Raw genomic sequence first — 26,850 nt, forward strand, 5'->3', positions numbered from 1 at the left:
TTCTTATGTCTCATTCCAACGAGTTAGTGAACCACTAAAACAATTTTGGAAACATTATTTGAAGGTACAATAGAATCTTTTGGTGTTGGATCAATCAACATTCAAATCAATAAATAAGGTATCCATTGTATTACTGTGCTGCAAACTGGGATGTAATCAATGTCAAAATGATGCCATGTGGCAGAAAAAATGTTGTATATTACAAATATACTTGAAGTACAAAAAGTAAAAGTACTCATTACTAATAATTTTAATTACTTTACATGCAGCTGGCAAAGAAAAAGTGCAATGATTCCCTCTGAAATGTCGAATTATAAAGCCGCTAAAATTAAATTTCTCAGGTAAAGTACAAGTACCTCCAAATCGTATTGAAGTACAGTACTTGAGTAAATGTAGGCCTACTTACATTCTAACACTAAATAAATCATACAACTTTTAAATTAGGACGTATTTGGACATACAACGTCTAATTGTCTGTATTTGATTTAACCAAGGTACATAAGAACAATTTAAGTTAACGAAAGGCTCTTAGGGGGGAAATCCTCTGCTGTATGTAGTTACCTGAAGACTTCCATCCCCCATCCGGCTACAGCTGTGAACAGTCGGGGTCCCAGGTCTCTAGCAGGGTTCAGGGGGTAGCCACAGTTCAGTCCCATGGACACACCGATGGCCATAATGACCAGACCAATCGCCAGCGGCTCTACACCTTTGGGAGCTCCAATGTTTCCACCATCAATAATAGCCAGGATACACAGGACCAGCATACCTGTCCCCATCACCTGCAGGAGTGGAACATCATTCGTTTGGTGAACTGCAGAGTTTAAGATGATAAGGGATCAACGTAGCAATAGTATTATATGTAATTCTGTTTATCTTCCTATTTCTCTAGCAGAGGGGTTTACATTCAGGTACAGTATATGTGAGTATATGTGGGTAAAAAAAGGTGTCTGTATATAGGCAAATTTATTTGTGTACATATCATGCAGTTTATAGTAATGGTATTTAAAAAAAATTGTAGAGTTAACCTGTATAGTGGCCAGGCTGGATTGGCCACAGTAAGATAACATTTGCAACATTTTCTCTGCAGTCATTCAGCATATGACTCCTTCTAACTGTGGAATCTATAATATGTATCTCTAAAACAAGTTTAATCTCAATGGTTCAAATGTAATTTTTAACAGCCCTATGTAAAGCACCATTGTTACAAAGATATTAACATGAGCACAATCACACAAATTGGACTTATTTTAGTGGTTCACCTGATGTGGTTTTCCACGGTTTTAAGATAATAGACATGTTATTTATGGATTGCTGCACCAACTAAAAAGGCAGAAATAGTGTTAAGTAGATTTGACCTTCCAGTGAATGCCAGGAAATGGGTCATTAAACCCCAAAGTGAAGCAGAAGAGGGGGTGTTCTCAAAGTAAATGGGGCAATCAATTTTGCATTAGCTACTTTTGCCAGACTTCGCAGAATTTAGACCATGAATGGGAGCGGGGATGCACAATAGAGGGGAGGTCATAAGTTCACAGGGACCAGAGCTCACCTGATCAATAAAGCCTCCGAGGATTGACAGGTGTCTCGAAGGGTAGGAAGCAAAAATGTGACCTGTTGCATTGATTCCCGTCACTGAAAAAATCCCACTGGTGAAGTCCATGAAAGCATCTGTGAGGAGGACAAATAGCTGTAACTCTACACAGGCATCAATTAGTATTTTTTATTGATGAACATGGTTATTTTACTGTGACAGCCATTACCTACTGGTATGGTTTGATATGCATGTATAAGGGAATACAGTTGAGGTGTATTCACCATAGTATAATCCAAAAACTGCAGCAGCTCCAGCAAAAGCACCAAGAAACTGAGCAATGACATAGAAGGGAAACTTCCAGATCTTCAGTTTGCCCAGAACCACCATGGCCAGAGACACAGCAGGGTTCACGTGCCCCCCTGGGATGGAAGACAAAGCAGAGAGTGGAAAAGGGGCACAGTGGGTGGGGGTGTCTGGCATGATATCCTCTCCATCATTAGCGACGCCGTCACATTTACGAGGGGCAGCAGAAGGGGAGCGGCCCCCGGGGCGATGCAGGGTTTTGATATGCATGTTCAAAAGCAAAGAAGCAGAGTTATGGTCACAAAATTCAACCTCTAAGCAAAAAAACAAAACAAAAGGGCGCATTATTCTGTTGCCTGTTTTTAATCAAGCTGTACACGCATCCTGCCATTTTTAATTTTATAAACGTCTGTCATCTGTCAGTGATCTGTCTTCATTAATTCAGTTTGGTCCTTTTGATGTAAAAATTGGAAGTAGCTGCAGCTCGGATGAGGCGAGCAGTTTTGTTTGGACTGAGCCTGGTCTCTGTCAGATGAGCGTAGCCTATGATCAATAGAGTTTGCAGGACATTTAGTGCCCAGGGTTATGTATGACCCCAGAGAGGCTGTGCACTAGTGCTAACAAATCAATAGTCAGTACACATTCATTGGATCTGGACTGAGAGCTGGAACGTTCCTGCTGACACTGGAGCCGTGGAGGTGGCACATGACTAGACAGGAAGTCATAAAGTTATGTTATTAAGCAAGCTGTGTCAGGTTGTTTGCATTAACTATGAATTATATTAATGCAGTCTGTGGCGCTAAAACTGAATATTGCAAAGAAGCTGAAAATTAAAAAAACTAACTTTGTTATTAAAGCTGATAATATTTTTCAGTTGACAGGATGCTAATACCCAGCAGAGTAGGAAGTCCATCCATTAACAATTATTCATTTAATGAAATTGCTCGTTCATTAAATCCAAAGTACCATATCAAACTAGTGGCGTGTGTGATGGCTCATATTAAATAAGTTCTACTTGAGTGGAAATAAACAATTAGGCGCAGGAGTTTCAACAACTACATGAAACCACATTTACCTGACACTCCACCGGCTACATACGCTGCCATCATCAGTCCCACAGAGAAGCCGATGTGGACGGTGAGGGGCTCACCCAGGGTGTTTCGACTAAGGACGGTCTGAGCAACTGAGCCGCATCCAAACAACTGGCAAACAAGAGAGGAAGAGAACAGCAGACTATCACCAACATCATAAAGGGACAATAAGATTACTGCAGTCTGGAGCTCAACACTTTAAATAAGCATATAAAAAAGATCTCAGACTTGAAACAAGTTTTAAAGCAAATATGTATGACGATATATTTTATATTTTGACTCAAATCCTGACTAAAAAACACAGTTGTATTACAGAAAATGCAACTTACAACCAAGACAAATGTCCCCAGGAATTCTGCCAGGAATTCCTTGAGTATTCCATGTTTGATAGCACAGTGTTGCCTCATGCTTGTCTTGTGCTGTATTTCCATGTATCACCGTGCCAATTGCTGTTAAAACTACAATATGTCCAGCTGTGTGAACCTCTGGAGATGTCAAATCTCCACCTCTACCCGACCACAGCCATTCAGCACACACCATTGATCCATTTGTAAAACCATCACGCTCCTATCACGCCTCGTGAACCCATAAAGTTGTGATTTGTATTGTATTTCCATCAAACACAACTTTAAATCAGATATGTTTATTTGTGTATGTCATCAGAGGACAAACTGGAGGTGTATAATGCATGAGTTAATGTGAATGTATTTCACACACCTTTATTCATCAGTTTAAGTTTTTCACATTGCATCATATTAACTTACACCACAAAATAATAAGTTAGGAAACAAATTAACCCATTTGAGATACTGGTAAATGTGTCAGTTGCATTGCAAAAACATCACTTTGACAGGTATGTATATTGTCGTTATATGTGTTGCCACAAGAGGTCAGCCTTGGTTAGGGGCCAGGCTATTCACAACTGGAAACATCATGAAGTCACACCTGAGTTTGTTAATGAAATTGTGTTGAAGCATAATATCACAGTAAGCCCAACATGTATTAATAAAGTCCAGAAATTGTTGTTGGACAGCATTTTGTGTTAATCACATGACAGTCAATCAGATCCAATGTCATCCACGTCGTTCACATCGTCCTCCATGACCTTAATGAGAGGAGGGGATTTCCTCTTACGCCTGTTAATGCAAAAAAAATAAAAATGACTGGAGTTAAAGAATGACATGATTTGATGTGAACACTGTATATTCAAGGCAGAAACTCAGGGGCAGAAGGTGAGTGTTCACCTCATCTCATTCCGTAGTGAGCTAAGTTGGCCATGAAGCTGCTCGTTAGCCTCGATCTGCTCATCCAGTTCTCTCTGCAACTTCTTTTTGGCATGTTCCAGACGCTCAATCTCCTCCTCCGCCTCATCCATCTGCCTCTTTGCCGTCTTCAGTCTCTGAGTCAGCTGCAGAGTTCACAAAAGTAAGATATTGAATCACAAGTCTGCAGCTCCTGACTACAACTTTGTTTTTTCCTTTGCAGTTAAAGAGGTGTCTACCTGGTCGCTCTGGCTCTGCAGGTTGATGTGTTCGTCGTCCGTCTGCATCTTCATCTCCTTCACTTTGCGCTCCAGCTTGCGGTTCGCTTGTTGCAGGCTGTTGTTGTCTCTGAGAGCAAAAGCACCAAGAGATCACATCACTGCTGCAGCTTCCTGTAACTCAACACCTTCCTAGTGTGTTTCAGACCAGAGATACTCTCACTCTTACAACCACAGGGACAGGGATATGAGTGGGTTCAGTGCTCGACAGCTACCATGTAGTCAAGTATCTGATGGAACCATAATCCAAAGTGTTATCCTGCGCTGGTAAATATAAACTCTGCATTTATTTATTTTTGTTAAGCGCTGTAAGATCAGATTAGATAATACTTTATTCATCCCACAATGGGGAAATTCACTTGGTACAGCAGCAGTTTTCCACAGTAAAAAGCCAACCAACAAACAAGCAAACAAGCAAACAAACAAACAACAGACAATGTGCAAAAAGTACTAAATGAATGTAAAGTGGCATTATATAAAAGGTATTGTAAAGTAAAGTGAGGTGGCCATAGTACGAAAAATATTGCGACATAACTAAGTAAAAGTGACGTGAAATTAAATTGAACAATATGTAATTAAATAATATAGCAAAAGAAAGTAACCATAATATAAATGATATTGAAGTGTAACCATAATATAAATAATATTAAAAAAGTAAGTACTTGTAATGGAAAAATATAAATACAGATAATAGAAAGAAAAATATACATAGAGCTAACAAGACAGATAATAAAAATATATATAGAGCATACATAGAGTCATTATTTAATGTGCAGGCTTTCACCTCTCTTCTCCTTGCAACCTTTCCTCAAGTTCCTGGATGCGGCTGTTCAGTTTGGAGACGAGTGAATCCTGGTTTGGCCTCTGCGATCCTTCCAAATGAGTCACTCTGCTCTTTAGGTCTTTATTCTGACAGAGGGAAAAAAACAGAAAAATATCATAAATTAGACAAAGTTTAGAGATATCCTGGGGAGTCTTTGACCAGTAGTAGTGCTATGGAACAATGTCAAAGGAGTACACATATCCATACACTCAATCAGGCAGATGGCGCAATACAACGTCTAGCCAATGGTTTCACATTATTCCATTGAGGAAATCCAACATTGTGCCAGAAAAGGCAGGAAAGAAGAAAACTGATAACGTGGATAAACGTGGACGTAAACAACGCAGGTTTCACATTTTTTTAAACAATCGGCTTTGCAAATGTTTTATGAGGAAGGAAACGCATAAAACACAATACAATACAATACAAGTGAATTTTCTTTTCACTTGCGATGGCATACCAGAGGACGTACTACAAGGCCAATATGCAATCATGATAAGAGCAAAAAAGGGGAAGAGAAAAAAATATATTAGTAATAATAATACAATCTAAATATATGTACAGTAATAAAAGTAGTAAAAACGTAAGAAGTACATATGTCACATGTTTATAATAATAAAATCAGGAGAACCAAGTGTGGATTTTCTGATAGGATTTTGGATAAGATGGTCAGATCCTGTCAAAATAAAGAACTCTGTTTTTTTGTGCATGGTGTCAGAGGTCCTGACCTGTCTCTCCAGGCTCATCTTGTCACACTCAAGGTCCTGCTTGACTGCTCTCTCGTGCATCAGCTCGTTCCTCATCTGATCCATCTGTCACACAAAGAGGGAACAGCTTTCAGCATTCAGCAGGAAAGTAACTAAGTACAATTACTGAAGTACTGTACTTAAAGTAAAATGTTTAGGTAGTTGTACTTTCGTGAGTATTTCCATTGTATGCTACTTGATACTTCTACTCCACGATATTTATCTGACAGCTGCGGTTGACCAGATTAAGATTTTACATAAAGAAAAATCAATTTAGCACATCCAAATGTGACGTCTCTTATCATGTTTCAGATGTATTTGAGTTGTTGGCAGATCAACCAGGGTTACATTTAGTCTCTAAACTTCTCACGTGGCTTCATTTGAATACATTTTTGAGACTCAAAGGGGTCAAAGTATAAAACATATTTTAAAAGTGAAATGTACTGAAAACGTAGTGAAACATATTTTTACATTGTTGAATTGGTATTGTATTAGTAAAGGATGTGATAATTATTCCACCACTGGTATTCAGTCAAAAATATATAGCATAAAGTAAATGTAAGAAGCATAAAACGTGAGCTCTGAATCTAATTCTTTATGCAAATTTCTAACCATAGAGTTCAATATGGGCTTGTACTTTCTATGTACTGCCTAACATACTGACTGAAAACACAGTCATACCTTAGTAAAAGGGCAGCACCTGTTGACAAGCACTTTTCAGGTTAAATGAAAAGTTCTCAGCTTAATTCCTTAAGTCAGAGGAAATGCTGTCTGGTCTGAGCAGCCACATCAGATCTGAAGGCTCTCTCCTCTCTAATACCACCCAGAGGCCCAGTGAAGGGAGTGTGAATAGCTGCTCACAATAGTTTGCTGTTTTTTGTCTTGCACTGTGTTTTGTGTCAATTAGTCTGCACTACTTTCCTTCCATGAATGGTGGCCTACTTTACAGGCGCACTGAGAACGTGAGGCGACATCAGAGATAAAGAAACATATATGAAGTCTGTACAGTTCAGGCATATTTTAGGGATGATATAAAGTGGAAGTTAATAAACGAAACAAAAAATGTCTGAGAGGAAATCTGAGTACTCAGCTCTGAATCTGTTTTTGATAGAAACAGATGTAGGGCTGGTTGCTCAAACTCAAGACTAAAGGGGTTGTCTCTTCACAGTTAGGAAAATGTATGAATGTTAGCAAATACAAAATGAGAGTGAGGGAGTGGACCCGCCTGCTCTTTGGTTTTGTCTAATCTTTCCATCAGGCGGTCAGCACTGCTGCGCTCATCATTAAGATCTTCTTCTAGTTGGCTGATACGTCCCTGAGAGGAGAGGAACACATGAAAAATGTGTCAAGTTTATGAATATTGTATTATGCTGTAATGTTTACAAGTACAGAGGACATGATTAATCATTCTCTTGAGGCTGTGGTTAGAAAACTGACTGACTTATTTGTAAAAAGGTATTGGGTAATAATTTATGAATAAAGCTGTGGAAATAAATGCAGTGAGACAAAGTGAATAACATCTGAAAAGATTTGGATTGTTTCTTAACTGCTGAATGGATGAGTGTTTGACACTGGAAAAGGGGGAAAGAGTGAATGAGAACACACAGACAGGTCTGATAACTTTGTACACATGTAAACATGAACTTACTCAGTCGATCCACAGTATACACAGTCATCACACTGATGTCATTGTGTGATATTTTGTAATCAGCAAGACAAACAGTGCTGAGCTTTGAGATGTTGTTGCTACGGCACTCTCAGCACCCTTATAGTTTACAGTGCAAATACTGGCACCTGATCAGAAGAACACTTCAAAACATGTAACTTGAACAACTGAAGCACATGCACTCTAATGCGTGTAAGTACCATTTTTAATTGAAAGCTCCAGATGATCATCCGTTTTTAGCAAACACATATACAGTATGTTATAATGACAGGGAACATTGCTGTTGCCATCTAAGCACACTGCGCTCATGTTGAAAGTGTGACTTAAGGATGATATCTACCGTGAGCTTAGAGATATTTGATTTCCTTTGGCATTTGTTAAAAAACAAGAAGCATTATAAATTCTGTGCAGGTGTTGAGCTACGATAATCTGCACAAAAAGACGGTCAGACAATTTGTGGTCAAAATATTGTCCAAAATATGCCAAAAAAAGAAAAATGGGAATGAGAGAGCAGTGTGTGGGTAATTTGTCTTCTTCTATGTTCATCCATTATTAACAAATGATAAATATTAATATAACGTTTATGCAAATATAATTAATTTTCTACATTCTGCACTGTGACAAGGTATACCTATTATTTGGATGCATGTTTATCTTGTGACAGCATTTTAAAGTCGCACTCTTCCAATTTTACACATCTTCAGTTTACTAATCATATTAAATACCACCTGTGAAAACAGTTGTATAATGTCTTTGGTGCCTCTGGAGGGAGGTTTCCAGAGTCTGAGAAGTCATTCTGGGCTTGGAGATCGTAGATTCATAGAAAAAACATTGCTTTTCAAAAGATGAAATTTAGGATCCAGTGTTTAGACCCATGTTTGACCCATAAAGTCAGGCTTTCTGCGACTTAGTTTCCTAAGTTAAGGTTGCTGAGACCTTTACCTCCATGGCTTTGAACTGGCGCTCTCGCTCTCCCACCATGGCTGTGTTCCTCTCCTCCAGCTCCTCCACCTTCTGCTCCAGCTGCCGGCCCCTCAGCTGGGCCTCCTGCTGCTCCCTGCGACACCGCCGCAGATCCTCCTCCAGAGGAAGCAGCTGAAGTCATAACAGACCACAGAACAAACACACACTGTCAGATAAGGTAACATGTTATGTCTGCTGTTAGGTACTTAGCTACTTTTATATATTGTTCTAAAAACTCCCCAAAAACTTGAAGTGAATTGAAAATTGTTTTAAGATCCATTAAGACCTAATAAGAAAAATACTTAAACAAAAAATAAATCTTCTTCATCTTAGTGTTGACTTTTCATTTTATGTTATTGGTGACTCAGTCAGTTGTACTCACATGCCAATGAGTCAGAGAGACAATGAATACCACACCTCTTCCTGAAGTTTTTTGGCTGCCTGTCGGTATTTCTCCAGCTCTGCTCCCTTTTCCTGCAGCTGTCTTCGCAGCTCGTCCAACTCCCTCTGACTCTTGTCTCTGGTCTCATCGATCTGGTTCTGAAGTACATCTGTAGAAGCCTCGCACTCCTCCATAATGCTATTCATCTGAGACAAACAAAGAGCTTCTACAGTGAGAGAAGTGGACTTCTTTGGGTGTATGAACAAGAATGGCTTCAGAGTTAAGATAACAGATTTGCTCCAAATGTTGCCCTGGGGCCAATAAATAGTCCAGGTCCACCTCTCACCTTCCTCTGCAGTTGCTCCACAGTCCGGTCCTGCAGCCTCCTCACATCCTCTAGCTCAGTTTTAGTCTTCCACAGCTCCTCTATTTGTTTCCTCTCCTCCTTAAGCTTCTCCTTCAGGTCCCTGTGGTCATAGTTTAGCTTGGTTAACTTACCCTGGGAAAAACACACACAAAGGAAACGGAATGACTGTGAGCTTCCAAGCAAGGCTAAAAAGACGCTGCAGAGAGGCAAGAAACGAGGAGAGAGGGAATGGCATGGAGCAAAGTACGTTGTAGTTACATGGTATGCATGTGAGACTTAGGCCACCACAATTCCACCAGGCGGTTACTCTGACGCTAACAGCAACCTTGCTTTACCTGCACGTCCTCTAAGCGAGTGAGTAGAGACTGGTTAGACTGACACATCTCCTCCTCATTCCTCCTCACATCTTTCAGTGCTTCCTCAACCTGCTGCTTTTCCCTCTGTGGAACAAGGAAAACATGGAACATGGCAGAATAGATCAATTCAGTGAGATAACTGTTGATAAAAACATATAGAAACATAACAATAAAAAGTAAACTAGATATGTTCCTCTTGTCTCCATAAAGTTTCCCACCTCCAGCTGCTTTTCTCTCTGCTCCAGCAGTCTCTCTGTGGCTTTAGACTCCTGGATTGCCTGACTCAACTGATCCACCTTGCTGTTCAGCTCCTGCACCTTTCCTCTCAGCTGATCTCTGTCCTGGCTCAGCTCCTTTAACTGCACCTTAGCTGCACTTCTCTCTTTCTCTGCTTCATCCTTCTCTTGACCCAGCAGAGCACTGCTCTGTGACACAGAACAGAATAATAAATGATGAAATCATGTTTTAGCTTTAGGAAATAAAGAGAAGTAGTAGAGATGCATGTCATGCCCTTTTACCTCTTTAGCCAGTTTTAAATCCCTGAGCAGCATTTCAAGCTCATTCTCATATTCATCCTTCAGAGCGGCCATGTATGTGTCATGAGTCTCCACCTCCTCTTTGAGCGCCCCCTTCAGGGCGCTGAGCTCCCTCTCCCTGCGGTGCAGCATATCCTCCTGCTCCTCCTTCACCTGCAGCATCTCCTGAAAGTCCACACGCAGCTGCGCCAAATCCTGAAAGACATCCATCCAAATACCACGTCACTACCTAGAGTCCAGTGAAGGAGCTTCACAGCCGCTGTTGATTTGTGAAGTGGATTTTATTCATCTGGTTTCATTTACCTCCATAAGGACTTCTTTCTCGGTATTTATCACCTCTGCCTTCTTGGCTTGGTCCAACTCATCGTGCATCTCAGAGAGCTGCTGTTGAAGGTCTTTCATCTCCATCTTAGATCGCTCTCTCTCTGCCTTCATCTGAGTCAGCCTGACGACATACAAAAAAAAGTATGTAGGAAAGACAGATATAATTTTAGTTTCATATTTTATATTAAGGAAAGAAGCTTGATTAACGTGCTTTAAGGTTTAATAATGGTGCTTTATAGAATTAGATAACAAAATAAGATATCTCCAAACTTAATCCAAATGGCTTTTGACCCTGCTTTCAGTCAAATTACCTTCATCAGATCATACATCTCAGTTCACTTGACTAACCTTAGAGTACGAGCAGAAGCTTAGTTAAATGAAGTGGAACATAGCATTGAGGTATTCTATCTGGTTCTGCATTTCAAAACTGTCCCATTTAATATCAATGAAAAACATCTAACTTTGTTTGATACAATAGACACCCAGAGGAATCATTTAAAGTAATAGTTCAACATTTTGGGAGCGTATAGCTGCCCTCATTTAGCTGATAAGATTTGTTGATTTTTTACATAGCACAGTTGTCATTGTAAACTTCCTGAATGACCCAGAGGTCAGATTCGTACTCGTGTTTGGTAGACTGAAGTTTGGCCTCGATCTCAGCCAGTCTGTTGCTGAGTTTGCAGAGCTCCTTCTGACTTTTGGCCAACTCTTCCTGAAGTTTCTTCTTCTCTGTCCTGGCCTTTTCACAAGCCTTGGCTAGAGTCTTTTCATTCTGCACAACACAACAATGTCATCAGTCACAGGACAAATAAGTGAGTGTTTTAGAGATGAACCATCAGGATGGGACTGCACTACACCTTAATCTCTGTTTCCAGTTTTTGCTTTAATTCAGACACTTCTTTCTCCAGCGCCGCCTGTTTCTCCTGCAAAAGCTTCACCTCGGCTGCACAACCCTACATATGTGGAAACGCCCAACATTATGATTAGTTTCAGACCAAGACATTAAATCATGCTTATCAGTGATCAACACTGGCAAACATCTCATCCTAACACACACTTTCTCCTCCTCCTCCACATTTTCAACAGTCTTCCACTTGACATTGTTGACCCTTTCAAGCAGCTGGGTGACTTTCTTCTGAGTGGTGGAGTCATCATCAGTTGTCCTGAGAAGCAAGAAAAATATTTCACAAACACTCTAACAGTACTATCAGGGTGTAATGATAGCATTACATGTAATCTGTTGCTAAACAAAAACATGGCACTCTTTTCACAGCTGTTTTTAAACACTACTTCAGTAAATATATATATTTTTAAAGCCACTGATGGATCATAAAAACTTTCCATCTGAAGAAGGAAAGAAGTATATGCTCTGCATTCCTGACTGCTGCATGAGCACACACAGCTGGAGCAGAACCGCCTTATCTGACTACACTACATGATCACACAAGCTAATCACTAAAATGTGTAGGGTTAAAAAAAAAGAGAAAGTGTTAAAGAAGACAAATCTTTTCAGTTTAGAACTTTGGAGCTGAAAGTGCAACTGCAAACTTGTTTTAAAGGAATAATTCAACATTTAGGTAATATGCTTTTTCGCTTTCTTACCAAGAGTTAGCGCTCAAAGCAAATAACCATATTTCCCAAAATGTCAAACCATGTCTTTAACTAAAAGTGCTCAGTGCTGAGCGGCGCTTACCCATCCTGGAGGTAAGTGAACAGTATTTGTTTTGCTGTGTCTTCAGGTGGGTCTACTGAGAGTTCTTGCTGTCCTTTCAGAAGATCAGGAGTGACCTGTTTAAGGAAAATACAGCAAATAAATACACCCTTTTAAATGGCAACTGTGCCCTGGTGCTAATCTCTTTACCTGTGTTTCTCTTTCATCAGATTCATCAGTCTGGTCACTACATAACCTGGAGAAGGACGGTTTCTCTGCTCTCTGAAGTAATTTTGCAGCATGTGGAGACATCGTCTCTTTTTCATGGTGTCCTTTAAGTGTGCTGGGCTTGTTCTCCTCCCTTGCCAAAGAGGCTTTTCCGTCAAGGAGTCTGGCCCTGGCTGACCCCGGAGGATATATCCCACCTGGGGTCTCACCCCTGATGCCCTTCAGAGACGAGGCACTGCTGGAGGAAGAGGACGAGGACGAGGAGTACGAGGTTGGAACACTGTCCACGCTGTGCGACCTTCGACACTGCTCTGGGTCCAACCTGTTCCTTGGGCCTGGCCTTCCCCTCCGTTGGCTGCTGTTGAATTGGCTTATTAGCTTCCCTACAGATAGGAAGGAGTCTGTACCCACCGAGTTTGGGGACCTTGCAGGGACTTGTCTAGATGAGGAAGGTGTCTTGTCCTGGACCACCTCACTCTGGTCTTCCATTGTGCCCTCAGCAGGCAGAGGGATCCTGGGTTTGGTCACCTTAGCAGTCCCAGAAGGAAGGCCAGTGTTGAGCTCTCCAGGTCGAGCAACTGAAGCTGCTGAAGGAAGGACTAAGTTCAGGTTATTGCTTTCAGGGTCATACGGTCTCAGAATCTCTGGGTGTTTCTGATAATGAAACACGGAGGTGGTTGCAGTCCTCAGTGACTCAGAAGGGGAATGTCTTTCATCCAGAGACCTCCTCACCATGCCAGGATTGTACCCCGCCTGGTGAGTGATGACTGAGACGTCCCGGTGGATCTCCTGGCCAGAACTGTTCAGAACCACGTAGGGTTGACCTTTAATCCCTTGGATCTGCACCCTGACTCCAAACAAGTTGTCCTGGCTGCCTCTGGGACTGTGTTGTTGTATGCAGCTCTTCTGTATCCTGATATCCGGTGAGCCGCTCAGTCTGTGAGACTCCATCCTGACTCTGCTAGATTAACAGATGAACTGGTGAAAAAACAAACCGACATGTTAAAAATGACACTGAAGGAGGCTGTCAGACCCTGCATGGGAAATGGAGAATCGGAGGTTGGTGTTTACACAACATTGGAGCAGGGTCAGAGCCACACTGGGACACAATGACACACATCCAAGGAGCTCCTGACACAGCTGCACTCAGCCAACATGAAGAATAAATGGACACTGAGGAGAGCCTGATAATGCTGTGCAATGACAACAGCTCCTCCTGTGTACTCATGACAGTGTACTATTGTACAACTGCATGACGACTACAACTGGCCGGGGTCTCCAAGTCGTCACCCACTTCATGGTATGACACTTGAGGAAAGTGTTTGTCATCAAATATGTTACTGTGAGCCACAAAAACAAAGGAGATGTAGTGCAGCAGACAAAACAATATCTTCTTAAGAGCATTATCCTGGTGGCTTTAATGAACACTACAACAGTTTGCAGATTGTTTCCAATAATAATAACAAATTCCCAATTGGTACCACTTTCTAATAAGGCACACTTTACGGTTTTAAAGTTTTAGGTTCTATAATTGTTTTAATAATGTTATCAACGTTTTATAAATCAGTTATTAAGTCATTAACAAGAACAACTTTTGGGTTTCCAGGTTGTGGTAGATTCTCCTCCATCATCACTGACACATTGACACTTGCAGTGTCATGGTGGACGAAGATTTTGTTCAACTTGGCAACCCAAATTATGTTCTTATTAATAGCTTATAACTGTTCCATGAAACTTTTGTAAAATATGTATTCATTTTTAGCAACGCCACTTGTTACAGCTTATAAACCTTTAATAGTGTGTGCACACACTATAAAAGGTTTATAAGAAACATTTTACTCCGAAGTTCCAATGCATTTGTCCAATAGCCTAGGCTATATAAAAGGAATTTTTATTTTATTATTTTATATGTTGGCATCACACTTTTGAAAACACTTTTGAAGTTTGACTTTTTATGAGTGAATCCCATGCAGGTAGGCTGTGAAAATGTGCTGCGGATCTGCGTTCATCCGGTTCTACTAAATAAACTTTGCATTACCCTTTCGACAGTAAAGTCTAGCCTACAGTTTTCGAAAACACATACTGGCACATTAAATTAAGGTTAATTAATCTAAGGAACATCAATCAAAAAGTCTATCACACAAAAACTGTAGCTTTATACTCACAGATGAAGAAAGAAGATGAAAAAATACCCAGAGTTTTAAAGGCTACATTTACATCCCGAAACTCACCCCTGAGCCCCTCAGATACACTACAAGTTGCTGTAGAAGAATATCGTGTTGTTATTTTAAGGAAACACCCGTTGTAAAAACATCGATTTGAGCAAAAACTTACCAGCTGTGTTTCCCGTCTGAGTAGTTTTGAACAGAGTCCTCCTCCTCCTCCTCCTCCTCTTCTCTGGCTCAGCCCATCCTGCCTCCACCCGGACACGTTCCTTGTCCCGCTCAGAGAGGCGTTCACTGCCGCCTCTGTGTCAGATATTCAGTCCATATCACTTTTTGTAGCTAAGTGCTTAATATTCTGACATATATGGATTTATAGGAAACGAAAAATTATCGGAATATATATAAATATGACCAACAAAGACTGTTAGAGGGATTAGGGAGGTTACAAGTTTCCATAACAGTTTAAGGACACCTGGAGAGACAACATTCGTCCTGTAAAACTGCTTTTGTATGTTTTTAATGAACACATAACCCATTAGAGGAAAGAGGCAGTAGTTGTACTGTGACATATTTGGGTTTCAGTTGGACTTCTTTCTTTGTAAAAAACATGTTCATGTGGGGATAATGGTAAAAAAAAAATACTTATTTTGGATCATTCAGGTGCCCCTGAATTACATCTTTGTATGATGGCTTTGGATACATGTTTTTCTCTGAATTGAATCTTCTATTAGTAGACCACAAGCTATGTGAAAGTCCTTTATTGGAGAGTTGACAGGAGAGAACTGTCAAGAAATGAAGGGAGAGACAGGGGGATGACAGGAAACAAAGTCAAACCTAGGATATTTCGAATACATGGTCAGCCCCTTAAAAAAATCCCCTTTGCAGGCGACCTTGACTCTGGGCCATTTTTTAGATTGTAGTTTTGTAGCATTTGACAGCAACTTTGTGAAAACTGTTTCTTTTAGCTGATGTATTTTGTAATGTTTGGTCTTTGCTGTCATACAGCTCAGGCTTTACTAAACCTGTTAAAGTTACACAGTATCATTTTCAGTTTGTTTTTATAAGCAACAACTATTTGTTTATTTTAGAACTTTGTACTTCACATCCATTACCTTGACAATATTGCCTTTTTTACCTTCCTACCCCATTAATCAGATCACAACTCCCCAGAGTTGTCTTGTGACCGTTATTTGGAAGGGGCCCAACCCCTAGGTTGGAAACCTCTGGAAAAACTGTAAAACTAGCTTCACATGGACCAGCTGCAACAGTTGAATAACAATAACAATCTAACAATGACTACACACTTCTTAAAATGTAGTATATGGTAATTTATAAGTCACAAAGTCCAAGTACTTTTACTTTTGATACTTTAAGTGCATTTCGCAGATACTATTTAGGTACTTTTCCTTAAGTACACTTTTGAATGCACTTGTAATGGAGAAGTTTTACACTGTTTTATTAGTACTTTCACTTAAATAAAGGCTTTGAGTACTTATTCATACACTATACTGTATGTACAGTATACAGTACAGTTGGTGTGTGCATGTGTTTTACTAAAACACATTACAGAACATAGAGACACAAACTATTTGAAAAAAAGACATTTATTGCTACATTATCGGTTTGACACATGCCTTTAGGCTACTTCAAACTGTACACGTACTGTACATGTCATGAATTTATTCAGATCATGTTTGATTATTATTTGTTATTTGTTAAGCAGTGTGATAAGCAAACAAGACATAAATTATTCTGCAATACTGTATTGCTCAGAGCATGAACTGTGGCTACATCTAGGGAAACTGCACAAGGGTTTTCTCATATAAAAGTAAATAGAGAAATTCACAATATTTGTATAAAAGATAAGTTACATAACTTATAAAAAAATGTAATGTTCAATTAAAAACTCAAACATGCAAAGAGCTTGGACTACGTTCAAAGAGCGATAATTACACTGAGAAGAAGAAGGATTCTGTCCACCAGTGTATCATTAAATGTAATCCTGTCAACAGTGCTACAATATAACACATATTTGTAACAAATAACAGATTATGCCCACATGTCAAAGAACATTCTCAGAAATCTGTTCATTCATAGAATGGTCAAACTCCTGCCCACACACACACACAAACACACACACACACACACACACACACACACACACACACACACACACACACACACACAAACAGAACAGCTCACACACACCAAAGGACAAACTGTTGTCTGAACACACAGATGTGGGAATGTCAGTCTTCTGAGCTGGTGGAAATCACGAGTGTACCTGGTAAATATTATAGTAATACACTGTCAGAAACATTTTCTGGATCTGCCAAAAAAAATTAAAAACTGCAGATGACACGTCGTCACTACCGGGTTTCTTCCTTTCAGGTGTATTCAAAACAGACAGACAGATAATCAATAAATATACAAAATATGTACAAAATATCTGCAGCTTACAATGCATTTGTCTGTTACAAGTTAAGTTTAGGCACAAAGTTAGAAGTCCGTTTTGGAAGTGAGGAGATGATTGTTCAACTGAGAGGTGGACACCTTCCACTCTGGTCCGAATTTAAAAGAAACACTGGATGTCCAAAACAGCTGGATGCTTCCTGCGATGTACTTCATGCAACATCTGGACATCAAAGACATCAAAGATAATTACAAAATTAGACCTTTCATATGAATTTTACTGCAGTAATGTTCCAAATATTGTTTGGTAGCTTTCACAACAATATTCCTAAAAGAAACATATATTTTCTGTTGGCTAAAAAATGCATGACATGCATCTATCATTTTGGAAAATGATTGAAGCTTATCACAGATGGGAACTGTTTACGCTACTGTAACTGCAAAAGTGAATGTCTCCTACTTGATTGCTGGATTTGCAGTAGTTATTATTAAATGTTCAGAGGTGGCCCATGGGGTTTGCTGGGTCTGTCAGGCTGGGATGGAAAGCGAGATGCATGGACTGTGGATCCGTCATGACTGCAGACGCCTTCTCTTCTTCTCTTCTCCGCAGACACGCTGCCTTCGGGTTCAGGTTCCTCTCTGTGGGATTCAACAATGGGTTAGCGTTTGACTAAATAAAGAAGGTGAAAACGTGTACCCCTTTGTAATGCAGTTTCAGGAATTTTAGTACTGGGAAAATACTTCAGGAATTCTGCTTTGGATGTGGACGTTTTGGTCATTATTATTCAAAGTGTATCACCAATTATTGTGTCACAGTGGTTTTCTAATCAATGTTTGTAAATTATTGATCAATTTGATGACATGTATTGTAAAATATGTCACTCGTGACAAACCCATGGACAATGCACCAGATTTCTGTATCACTCAGCTCATTGTTTTAATTTTACGGCTTGCAACTTCAATGTTTTAGTTCACTCGCTCAGCTTTCATCAGTGTGGTTTTGGGTGAAAAGGCCCATTGTACACTACCTGCCCAGCATCAAACAGCAAATGGATGAAGTTAGTGATTAGATGGTGAATATAGTGGAGCATTTAGCTGCTGATGCTATTTCTCTCAGGAGTTGGTTGGCAGAGCTAAAACTTACATTCATCAGGTGGATATGAGAGAAGAAATGATAATGTTGCCCAATTTCTGCTAATTGTGTAAAAAGCCAACTGTGTTGCTACCAAGGTTTAAAATGATATTTCACTCTGGATAAATTGTGACTAAAAACAGGTTTAGAGTCTGTAACCAACTGGTTACTGTCCTACACTAACTCCCAACCCCTTGTTGGTGGTTTCAATCTTCACTCTACATTACATATTTGACTTGACCTAGAAACATTTTAGGACACACTGACCTCTGACTTGTTGTTCCAGGCTAAGGATCACTGCCACGGCCTGGTGCAGCACCAGCAGCTTGGTCTGTGGCTTCTCACTCTTCAGGTGCAGCTGACACATGTGGCCCAGCTCCTTAAAGGCCTCGTTGATGTCCCTCACACGCAGACGCTCACGGGCGTTGTTGGCCATCCTCCTGTCACGCTCACGTTCGGCCTTCTGCTCCGGGCTCAGATCCTCATCCTCATGGATACTACAACATCAATTTTATATTTCGGATTTATATGAGAAACACTGGTAAGGATGCTAATTAACAGTTACAGATTTAACTGATGTTGAAGCTTCAGTGGATCACACATAAGAGTTGAGTTATTTTGTGGGTCTCTCTGCCCTCTGCTGGTCACTGAGCTGATATCATGTAATTGAGTCTCCTATTGTCATCTGAGATCCCCTCATTTGTTCTGTGAAGTGGGCTTACATAGTATGTTGAGAAAATGCTAATGTGATCAAGCGCACATTTATTAATAATTAATCCTTGAGATTATTTATTTTAGAATTGTTTTGTTTTGTTTTTTGCACATCTCTACTATAGATAGACAAGAGATGCACTTTTACTTAACTTTTAATAAATTGTTTTATTTTCAATCATTGTTTCATTTAGTTTAAAAAAAGAAACCAAAACAAAGGAACATGTCCAGTAGAAAACGTGTTGCTGGGCGATCGTACATACGCCAACATCGATTTCCCTCAACTAGATTGTAGATCTAAAAAAACAAACAAACGTGATTTGTCCTTAAGTGACCTTTGAAAGTGGAGACAACATGACAAACATGTTCATCCTTCATCATCAACAATTAAGTCTGATAGAGCTGAAACCATTTGTTGATTCATTGACAGTTGGTAAAACAGAAAATGAATTGGCAATTGATAACCCCCCCTATTTCCAGATTCTCAAAAGTGAGGATTTGCTGCTCTTTACTTGTCTAATTTGAATATATTTTGGGGTTTTGGACTGTTTGGACAAAGCAATTCTTTAACATCACACTGGCCTCTGGAGAATTGTAACATAGGTTTTTTGATTAATTAAATTAAATAAGAATTAGCAGATTATTCTGTAATGAAAAAAGTTGTTAGTTGCCATTCTAGTTTCAATTAATACAAGTGCAATGAAAACTCATCCTATACTGCATTTTACTCTTTTACTGAGGACAGTGGTAGGATAGTATAAAAAACACCCTTTGTGTTTTGGAGATTTTTATTTAATAACCCCACCACCAAACTAAACCTTTCAATAATTTAAGTCTTAAACATTCACTTTATGTCATACCAACTCCTCTATTTTCCTCAATTAATCTACTGCAACTTAATGCAACATGAAGAAGAAATATGAGGCAGAGCTTGGACACAGCTGCCCTTCACAGCAGGGGATCTGACAGACAGTGTTTTAAATTAGTGGAAACCAAAAGGCAAGAAGGCTCTAATACTTGCCTTTGTGTGAGTGACTTTTATTTTCAAATCTGCTGTACTATTTTACTCTCACAAAATACATACATATATAATACATATATGTTCATATTTTTTCATTAATGCAAACCACAATTATTTTAGCTCAGTGAGTCTTCTTCTAGTTTTTCTGACCAAGGGAAGGCTGTTTTTTTCCTACTAAGTAGGAAACCAGGAGAGTGGTACTGTTTACCTGTTACATCCGCTGTTTTCTCCTTGTGTTTTGTGTTCGCTCTCTTCATCTGATCTCTGGCTGTCAGAGCTGTGACTGTGATTGGTGTGCATCATCTCTTCCCTATGCCCACTTTCCATTTTCAGCTCCAGATTACTCTGGACTCCCAGACCTCCTGTGGGAGATCACACATAATTAAAAACATATACAGCATAAATATTAAAAATGTGAGATCTCTTAAGTCCTAATGGTTCAAAGGTTCAAACGTTCAGATAAAAGAGGTGAAATGTATAAATATGCAGCAGCCTTTACCTCCACTTTGCATGGGCTTAAGAGTCCTCTGTCTGGATGAATATGGGTGGCCATTTTGTGTGCGGCTCTGGAAGGCTGAGTGGTTGTTGTTCATATTGACAGCTTCAACCTTTATGACACACAAAAGGAATGCGATATTATTATGTTCATAAGACAGCGAGCTTGGCTCAGTCACATACAACTTTTAGATCTAACCAATGACAAATAAGTCACAAAACCAACATCTGCCTCCTCATTTCCGACGTAATACTGGATAGATCTCTCGCTCTACAGAATTAATTTAATCTCAGACCATCTTAATCCTTCCCTTAAAACTACTATATACTCCCTACACATATCACTAATTCTCTTCAGGAATGATTCACTTTGTACAGACACATCATTTGGAAAAATAAAATTGAGAGAATTTAATACCCCCCTCCCCCAAAGGATTACGCTAAAAATCCTTTCCATATATACTTCCACTCCAGCTGGGCCAAAATCCCCATGTCTGCTGAAAGGGAAACATGTTGAAATGGGAACTGCACAATACAGGCGTTCCTCATCACCCCACAGTGGAATTAGAGTCTGCACATAGTGTGCACTCTCCATACAAGGGTGACGCGTCACAGCGCTCTCCCATTGTGCTCAGTTTCCTATTTCAAGGATAACCTTTACATGAGGAAAACATGTAGACATAGTGGGTGGAAAATTCCTGAAACTGAATACCAACACACACACACACACACACACACACACACACACATAGGATTTCAATATATATATGCTGCCCTGTCCTTCTGTCAAAGAAAGGGTTGCTAACCATGGCTGAAGTGTGGCAGGTGAGCGGTAGAGCGCTGGCAGATCCCAGGTGGCCGTGGAGGTTCTGGTTTAGCAGGCAGTGGATGTCAGTGGGTAGGCCGGCTGTGGGGCCCACAGCATGGTTCCTCAGGACGTGGATCACATCGTCCAGTCTGTCTAGTCTGTCCTCCACCTGAGACTTCAAACAAAATGTTTTTTGTAGCATTTGCAAAACTGGACAAAGTATTTAATATCCTCTGAGTTTAGAGCTAAGGTATCAATCTTCTCTGCTAACTGTTGGCAAGAAAAAAATGTTTCAAAAGTTTTGAAGTCATTTCTTTAAGGTTACCATCATTCCAACAAAATTCAGTCCACACACTTTATATACAGTGCAAACTGTAAGTTTAGTTTTCCCTCATGTGTATCCATTTGCAGTTTTTTCTGGGTGTTTGCTGCTAAGTATAAAATTATTATATTGGTATTTTCAGTCAGTCCAAATTTGTGTAGGTATGTGCATATACTTTTATTTAATATATTTTGATAGGTTTTTTATATTGAGTATATATTTCTTGTCTTTTGTACTTTATTGCATTTTTTCCTTATTATATTTGCTGCAATGCTCTCATGAGTTTAATTTATTTACATATCCATTCATTTATGATACAATAATAATTTTAACATTAGGCATGTGATGTCAAATTAGGTCTTTACCAATGATATAAGTGAAGACTCATAGTGTGGTGACACTGGTGCCTGAACTGAATTCCGGGGCCACATGTTGGTACCTGAGGAAGAAAACAATCAAATTAAGACCTTAAAGTTTTGGAACATACAGAATGTAAATAACATTTCACTCTGGGCAGCAGCTACAGCAGCATGTGTTACTCCAGTGTACCTGCAGGTTCAGCTGCGTTGGGCAGCGGAGACGGAGACCTCACCGGTGTGGACGAACTGGAGGGGAAGCTGCTGCTGGTGTGATCGGGGGAATAAATCTGACAGCAGAGCGCAAGAGAGAGAGAGAGAGAGTAAGAGAAGGAGGGGGAGGAGTGTGAGTAGAGCATGGATCATTTTAAAAGCACAACTTGTCATTTCTGTGTAAGGTTTTACAGCTGCTGCCACAGCCTTTGGAGCAGGCTCGTAACCTGCACTAAACTCATCAATTCTGGTCATTTTACTAGTCGGCAGCCAATAAAAAGTCCAGCAGCACGTGAGTAGCCCTTCATTAATATGCACTAGTCTGTTACAGGCAGTGACAAGCCACTATTTTCCTTTTTGCATTATGCAGCTGGGGCTCTCAGGGCTTTGCTGTATGCTCTGATCTGACTGTTTGAACATAACACGGCATAGATGAGCCAGGCTAATTGGATTAAGGTGGTGCATACTTACAGAGGCCAGAGCTTTGCCCAAGGTATCGCCCGTCTGTGATCCTCCTGACACATGTCCCTTGCGCCCTGAGACTGAAACAAAAAAAACACCAATTGTAAGATATTGCATAAAGATCAGATAAACCAGAGCTGAAATGAGCAGTGAAGATTATTTTCTCCATTTCCTCACCTGTTGAGTTCTCTGAGGTGTTGATTGATGGAGTGTGTGACGCTGTATTGTTGCGGTGAAAAGTGGACATTGGTGGGAGACCCCTGTTCATGTCAGCAGCCATCACTGAATGTGGGGAGTAGTCCTGAACAGTAAGCAAACACACATTACAGTCAGCAGGGGTTAAAAAGTGCTGCGCTGTCAAGATCCAAAGTCCTGAAGGTAAATCTCACCAGGTGGCCGTGTTGTGGCGGCTGCAGGCTGCTGTAGCTTCCCGGCTGTGTTTGGTGGGTTGTAGCTGCTCCCAATGCACCTTCATAGCCCTGCTGGTTCAGCCCATTTACAGCATTCCAGATGTCGGGCGAATTGCTCGTCCCCTCTGAAATAGATAACAATGTTATAGCCAGCCCTGTAGCAGCATCTCAAGCAGCAGTAAAATCATAAAGCTCTACAGCTACCTATCAGTCAATCAATGGCTGGAAAATGGTAATTTATATAACTGATGTGACAATTTTTGTGTGCAGTTTGGAAAGGCTAATCAAATGTCAATGTAATCCTAATTCTATATTAATGCCATTTTTTGAATAATTTGTTTCTTAAGAGTAAATTTATAATAAACAACTCTTGGATGGACTGCCATTAACGTTCTCATTCATGGTCCCCAGAGGATGAATCCAACTGAATTCGAGGGAATCCTCTTCTCACTTTACCTCTTGCGCTACCATGAGGTTGATGTTTGTGGTTTTAAGTGAAATATCAACAGTTGTTGGATGTATTGTAGTAATAATAGGAAAGAATGCATTTTAATAACTTTGTTGATCGTCTGATTTTATATCTAGCACCTTTATCTAGGCATGGCTGTTTAGTATTGTTTTTAAGCTCACCAAAGAAGGTGCTTGCAAACACATTGTTGTGGGCCTTGTTGGACGAATGTGAATGTGAGTTCTGGTTGATGTCGTCATTAGTGGGAGACTGCCCATAAACCTAAAGAGAAGAGCTTGATTAAGGCATTGTCAACTTTGAACCATGACATAATGTACACAAGCAATATTTTTCTGTGAGTCTGTAACACTCACACCAATATTACTGACACAAACACACAAATATTGTGAGTGTGAGTTGAAGCAACAGTATTACAGAAACAAAGCAGAGAGCTGATGCACACTTAGAGCATTTGCGATAATCCATAAGCTGCAGATCCATGCACCTCCTCATCCGGATTTAGGAACCATTCACCATGAGAAATCCCCGGCCTAATCATGATCAGGTTTGACTGGCTTCAGAAGACTGAGATACAATTTCCTCCCAAATAAAATTTCATTGCAGGCCTTCTTCTATTGTGTCCTCAGCAAGAAAACAAACAGAGAACTGAGTCTCACCCTAATGACCCCAAATAAAAGAAAACAGAGCTAAGAATTTAACTTTGGCTAATGTTTTTTTTAATCTTTTAATTGTAAAGGCTAGAAGAAGGCTCGAAACTGCACATATACAGACAAAACACACAAACACATGCTCACTCACTCAAACCCACCAAGAGGTCTGGGCTGCACCTGCACCTCCCTCGATTGCTTTGATGTGCCCCAGGAAATGAAAATAAACCTCCCTGCACACCATCAATGGGGTGTCAGTTACCCGGACGACAAGTTCTGTAAAGCAGGCTATTAAAGACTCTCTTGAGTATGGTAGCACACACACACACACACACACACACACACACACACAATCTTAAGCACACACACGCAGCCGTGACCCTGGTTGGCATGAGTCCCATGGTGATTGTGGGCTTGGCCAAACAGAGGAGCCCCTGTCGACACTGGGCCCGTCTGAGCCGCCATGGGCAGCATATGGCAGGGGATAAAGCCAATTGTCCTCCTTACCATCAGCATAGCAGGCGACCCGTTAATAATGGTCACACCCCCGCCCCAGCACGCCCTCTCTGGCCCCCATTGGAGAGGGGCCGTCACCATGGCATCCTCTTTTAGCATAGCATTGATTTAGGAACCATCAATCACGGCATCACAAATGATAGGGACTTTTTTCAGCAAATAAAAACCACCACTAAGGGAGAATTTAAATACTATATAACCTTCAAATTTGCTTGAAATACTTATATTAAACACGTGTCCTTTTTGGGCAATCTATTATTTCAATTTTAAAAGTTATTTTGATCAACAATGTACCAAAAAAACAAACAGTTATATTATTTCCCCATTGTACTGTATATGTACACAGCATTACCATGCTAGATGAGTGAAATATCAACTTGCTATTCAGGGCCTATGCTGTGCTCCATCACGGCCAACTCCAGCCACATGCAACCAATTTTCTGCCTCTGTGATCCACGATGTCTGGATATGGTTAGTCTCACAGAGATCAAAGCTGCCTTTGATAATGGCAGCAGCGGTGGAGGGACTGCTCCATCATAGCGGGGTTAAATCAAATAGAAATAGAAGCAATCTGCTTCATGTCAAGATGTTTTCTGCTGCTAGGCTTGACTACATGGTGCTTTGCTAACAGGAAGCAAGAGTCTCACTGGTGCATTTCAACATGAGATTGTTAAAACCACAAGTGAGTGAGGTGTTACTGAACATTATTTTAGGTGCTGTGCATGGTGAGTTGACCTAAGTTCTTTGATTTGTAGTTAATCATGATTTTGATTATCAAAAATAACATTCTTAACTTGGTTTAAATGCTTTTAATGGGGAACCCAACAAACAAACAAACAAACAAGTGAGCAATGGGCAACTCACAGAGAGTTTTACCTTGTCCTCCCATTAACTCTGGCAAGTTGCAACTACTGAAGTAAGAACAAGAATGAGCTTACACACCATCTACACACAACTCTTTAGGAAGTAATAATGACACATTCCACACAAACATACATGACCTCCCCAAAACACAAAAACCTTTCTCACTCACACACACACACACACACACACACACAAACACACAAACACACACACACACACACACACACACACACACACACACACACGCACGATTCAGTCAGATAAAACTGCCTTAAATCCCAACAAATGTTCTGTGCAGAGTAGGATGCATCCCCATCCAACTCTGAAAGGCCTCATTAAAAGGTATATGCAAATGAAAAAATGTTAAGTTATAATTCTCTTAACTGTTATACAGGTTGCACGTGAATGAATTTTCTCTTGATGCAACATATAGAGATGTCAGTTAGAGAACACTTTCTTCAACCACTATTACAGTTATGGATAACGCTGAAAAACCAGTGATTGATTATGCAGGACAACAAACAAACAGACCATCTGAGAAGACTATCAAAGAGTCTAGGAGCATCATCACCAAACAAACAGGTTCATGTGTCCTCTGAAATATAAAACATCAATATATGTAATAAATGTACTCACTGGTTTCATGTTGTAGCAATACATCAATGAGTTGTTGCCTGTGCCAGAGACAGGATGAGCACAGTACATAACTCCGTCTGGTTCAGTGCAAGACTCCAAGCTCTCAATACAGTCCACAAGCAGCTTGTCTGACCGTGTCTTTACTCATGTGGATGTAGTCCACATGCACTCCTTTCCCTAACATACCCCTGCTGGTCATGCAGCTACCCGCAGACAACTTATGCAAATAAGGGCTGGACCATTCCAGGCAGCAGAGAGGGGTGACCAAGGGTTGATGCTATTACTGTACTACAAGCCTGGTCTAGAATATTATGAGCAGACTTTTTTATTTTATTAAAGAGAGGTATAACAATGAACATAGTCAGGCTATAGTGTTAGGTGTGGGCTGATTATTACGGAGTATGTTTGTGCAAAATGGCATCAATAAAATATCTTGTAATAATCAGGGAATTCCCCACCAACGCATGATCAAACACCTTGATCACATCAGGGAAAAGGAAAGAAAAGCCATAACCAGTGTGGGTTATACATTTTGTTATTCAGCTGTCATCCTTCTCACATGACAGCCTATGTTGGTGTAACATCATATGAAAGCAAGCTCAGAAATCCCCGTAAGCAGTGATGCCGGTGATGATGATTATCTCCTGTTAGTCAGGTAGAGGTTTCCAGTAAACAGAGGCTACCACACCCCTTTCTGACCTACA

General features: G+C 40.2%; 3 protein-coding genes across 6 annotated transcripts in view; all 3 read right to left on the bottom strand.

Moving 5' to 3' along the window:
* The window catches only part of aqp9a (aquaporin 9a), a 5,851-nt gene extending 2,407 nt beyond the window's left edge, over positions 1–3,444 (bottom strand). The window contains exons 1-5 of the mRNA XM_032523156.1: positions 3,255–3,444; positions 2,910–3,036; positions 1,813–1,950; positions 1,547–1,665; positions 562–779 (exon numbers count right to left, since the gene is read on the bottom strand). Of these exons, the coding sequence (XP_032379047.1) occupies positions 562–779; positions 1,547–1,665; positions 1,813–1,950; positions 2,910–3,036; positions 3,255–3,356 (704 nt within the window). The 5' untranslated portion in view covers positions 3,357–3,444. The remainder of the gene's footprint in view (positions 1–561; positions 780–1,546; positions 1,666–1,812; positions 1,951–2,909; positions 3,037–3,254) is intronic.
* A 462-nt stretch (positions 3,445–3,906) lies between these two features.
* On the bottom strand, positions 3,907–14,963 carry LOC116693860 (cingulin-like protein 1). 4 transcript variants are annotated; one of them, XM_032523088.1, is made up of 19 exons: positions 14,842–14,963; positions 12,490–13,485; positions 12,322–12,389; positions 11,686–11,791; positions 11,486–11,581; positions 11,252–11,400; positions 10,608–10,749; positions 10,287–10,499; positions 9,987–10,193; positions 9,748–9,852; positions 9,392–9,544; positions 9,081–9,251; positions 8,643–8,795; positions 7,260–7,349; positions 6,017–6,100; positions 5,250–5,374; positions 4,427–4,535; positions 4,170–4,333; positions 3,907–4,061 (listed from the first exon to the last, which is right to left on the bottom strand). In XM_032523088.1, exons 2-19 carry the CDS (start codon positions 13,456–13,458, stop codon positions 3,983–3,985), a joined length of 3,183 nt encoding a protein of 1,060 aa, XP_032378979.1. In that variant the 5' UTR covers positions 13,459–13,485; positions 14,842–14,963; the 3' UTR covers positions 3,907–3,982. The 4 variants fall into 4 exon arrangements, with proteins under 4 accessions (XP_032378979.1, XP_032378976.1, XP_032378978.1 ...); XM_032523085.1 differs by having other exon boundaries at positions 12,322–12,416; XM_032523087.1 differs by lacking the exon at positions 14,842–14,963 and adding an exon at positions 14,739–14,831 and having other exon boundaries at positions 12,322–12,416.
* Positions 14,964–16,258: 1,295 nt separating this feature from the next.
* LOC116693876 (transcription factor 12) lies at positions 16,259–26,354 on the bottom strand. The gene is made up of 13 exons (XM_032523134.1): positions 26,147–26,354; positions 23,645–23,744; positions 22,994–23,139; positions 22,782–22,905; positions 22,614–22,684; positions 22,123–22,219; positions 21,939–22,012; positions 21,250–21,426; positions 20,448–20,556; positions 20,157–20,310; positions 18,484–18,713; positions 17,545–17,723; positions 16,259–17,307 (listed from the first exon to the last, which is right to left on the bottom strand). The coding sequence occupies exons 1-12, from the start codon at positions 26,213–26,215 to the stop codon at positions 17,581–17,583; spliced, it is 1,494 nt and encodes a 497-aa protein (XP_032379025.1). The 5' UTR covers positions 26,216–26,354; the 3' UTR covers positions 16,259–17,307; positions 17,545–17,580.
* Between the last annotated feature and the right edge of the window lie 496 nt (positions 26,355–26,850).

Source organism: Etheostoma spectabile, chromosome 8 (assembly GCF_008692095.1).
Source record: "Etheostoma spectabile isolate EspeVRDwgs_2016 chromosome 8, UIUC_Espe_1.0, whole genome shotgun sequence".
In the NCBI taxonomy this organism is placed as follows: domain Eukaryota; kingdom Metazoa; phylum Chordata; class Actinopteri; order Perciformes; family Percidae; genus Etheostoma; species Etheostoma spectabile.